The 2776-nt window shown below is 49.4% G+C and overlaps 1 protein-coding gene across 1 annotated transcript; it reads left to right on the plus strand.

The window, feature by feature from the left end:
• Positions 1 to 259: 259 nt before the first annotated feature.
• On the plus strand, positions 260 to 2266 carry LOC308108978 (ankyrin repeat and EF-hand domain-containing protein 1-like; the record flags this gene model as incomplete). The annotated part of the gene is made up of 1 exon (XM_080462309.1): positions 260 to 2266. The coding sequence occupies one exon, from the start codon at positions 260 to 262 to the stop codon at positions 2264 to 2266; it is 2007 nt and encodes a 668-aa protein (XP_080318435.1).
• Positions 2267 to 2776: the final 510 nt, after the last annotated feature.

The raw sequence follows: 2776 nt of genomic DNA on the forward strand, positions 1-2776 counted from the left end.
AATAAAACAGTCTGAACAGTCTGGCAAGTATCTGATATTTTTGATACTAACCCAGTATCAAAAAGACATGGTTGCTATGATCAACATGATCAAAGGAAACATATGACATCATCTGCTCAAAGCCACCCTTTGACCTTAAACACCTCTTTACGGCCCTATGACATCATAGCCCTTGCACTTACTGATCAGCTGAAGTGAACGCAGAGAGTATCAAACAGTTGGGAAACAAATTAATATTGATAAAGTTACAGAGCACAGGATGAGCAGCAGCAGTGTGACGCAGGACCATCTGCAGGTGCTGCAGATCTACCGCCTCCTGCAACTCGTGCATGTGGCAGATCAAGAGAACATTGAGAAGATGCTGAAGCATGGGGTGGACAACCTCATCAACCTGACTACATTGGAGGATGGCACGGGGGCACTTCACCTGGCCGTCTCACTCATCAATGAAGAGCTTGTCCGGTTCCTTCTTTCCCACGGAGCTAATCCCGACGTCCAGGATAGGAGAGGCCGCACTCCGGTCATGTTAGCAGCTCAGATGGGTAATGACATCCTGGTGGATTTGTTGATCCAGAACCAAGCTGACCTGCTGCTCCAGGACGCTGAGGGCAAAGGTGTGTTATTCTACTGCAGCTACCCCACCAAGGCCCACTTCCACTGCCTACAGGCGGCACTCAGTTTCCAGGCAGATCCCAACAACGTGTCAGCTGAGGGGACACATGTCTTTAAGCTGATATGTGAAAAAGCGCTGGAGTACCCCTCCATGTGTCTCGTAATGCTGGACGGTGGTGCAGACCCTAATGCATCAAACCAGAAAACTGGCGTCACTGTATTAATGGAGGCAGCTAAAGCAGGTTCAGTGGAGCTTGCTCGAGCCATCCTTCAGAGAGGTGGGAACCCAAATGCTCGGGATCAAAAACAACTCTCAGCTGTACACTATGCCGCCATGGGGGGCTTTCTTGAGGTGATTCAGGTGCTGTCTGCTTACTCAGCATGCATGGACATTGTCAGCCTAGAAGAATGCACACCTTTACACTACGCTGCTGCCTCAGGCAACGCCAACTGCTGCAGGTTCCTGGCACAAAGAGGTTGTAACCCCAAACTGAAGAACCAGGAGGGTTTGCTGCCTGACAAAATAGCCAAAGACTCCGGTCATGAAGCGGCAGCCAAGGCACTGCGAAAAGCAAAGAAGCAGCATGGGAAAGGCAAGAAACCCAGTAACACCGGCCTCATGTCTAATCTGTGGGCTGTGACACTGCATGACTGGTCCAACGAGTATCAGGCTGAACTACATCAAGCTTTTGGAGATGACTCAGACACAATTACAGCTGAGATGTTCATTTCTGTGTTGGAGGGTCTGAAGGCTCCAGTTGAAATAGAGCAGCTTCAGTTAATTGTCACAACTCATGACAAGGAAGAAGGGGGTAGTGTTAACATTAAGGATTTCTTCAACGGTGTGAAGTATATCAAGAAACCTTTCCGGCTCGCCAGTTATTTACTCAAGAAGAAAAAAGGGAAGAAAGCTAAAAAAGGCAAGAAGAAGAAGGAGAAATGTCCTCTCTCTATTTGTATGCTCCCACGAGATCACATGGCCCGGCGAGCAGATGGCGGCCCGCCCTACGTCATGATTAAGAAATATTGCTACTGCTTGGACAGCAACAGATCTGACAGTGATCATCCACCAGTTCATCCCATAATTGACGACAACGAGAAGCCAGAGAATGAATACATCAACATCAACTACTGTGTCAGAAATGAAGATGTTGAGTCGTTGGACCTTGCTTTTAGGCAAGGGGTTCCAGTGGATGTTCAGGATGAGTTCTACAAGACGCCGCTGATGGTTGCGTGCTCCAGCGGAAAATATGACATGGTTAAGTACCTCCTGGGCATGGGGGCCAGCGTGAACATGCGCGACCAGTTTTTCTGGACTCCCCTCCATCACGCAGCTTCGTTTGGGCACGTGGAGACTGTTGAACTCCTGGTGGCGGCCGGGGCAACAATAGATGAGCAGAGCTTGAGTAGAGTCACGCCTCTCATAAGGGCCATCGAGTGCTCTCACCCCTCCTGTGTGGATTTTCTCATCAAGGCTGGGGCCAACGTCAATGCAAAGAACAAGAAAGAACAAAACTGCCTTGATATAGCCAATGCTTTTGCAGACTCAAGAGTAATTGACCTTGTCAAAGACAAAATGGATTCTCTCCCACAACTACAGAAACCAGAGGAGGGAAAAAGAGGCAAAGCTCAAAAGTCCAAAACTAGAAAGTAGAGTGTTGCTGCTGAAGGTGCACAACACACAGTTAGTGTAACTACAGGATCGAATGATTCAAAGAGCAACATTCTCCTCCACCATTTCTTCTTCCTCTTCTTGTCACAGATCGTAGTGAACCCAAACACAGACTCAGACTCAGATCAGGTTGTTCAAGAGTTTATTATGAAAACAGGTGTCAAGAGTCAAAAATCCTGACAGTATTCCTCCTTTCGGGCCGGCACCCGGCGGTCCAAGATCTGTCCCGGATGGGGTAGGGAAGATCTGCAGGCAACACGACTACCAAAGGTGGACACCGGGGTGGCCCCAACTAATCCGGGTCCGGAGGGGAAGGGAAAAGGTGAGTCGAGGTAGCCGTTGTCATCCTCAGAGTAGTTGTTGTCACTGAAGACAGGATTGACATGACTGGGGCTTATGGGGCTGACGGGACTGATGGGGCTGATGGGACTGACGGGACTGACGGGGCTGATGAGACTGGGGCTGACGGGGCTGATGAGACTGGGGCTGACG

The sequence above is a fragment of the Lipophrys pholis genome (assembly GCF_963383615.2).
Source record: "Lipophrys pholis genome assembly, chromosome: 4".
Classification (NCBI taxonomy): domain Eukaryota; kingdom Metazoa; phylum Chordata; class Actinopteri; order Blenniiformes; family Blenniidae; genus Lipophrys; species Lipophrys pholis.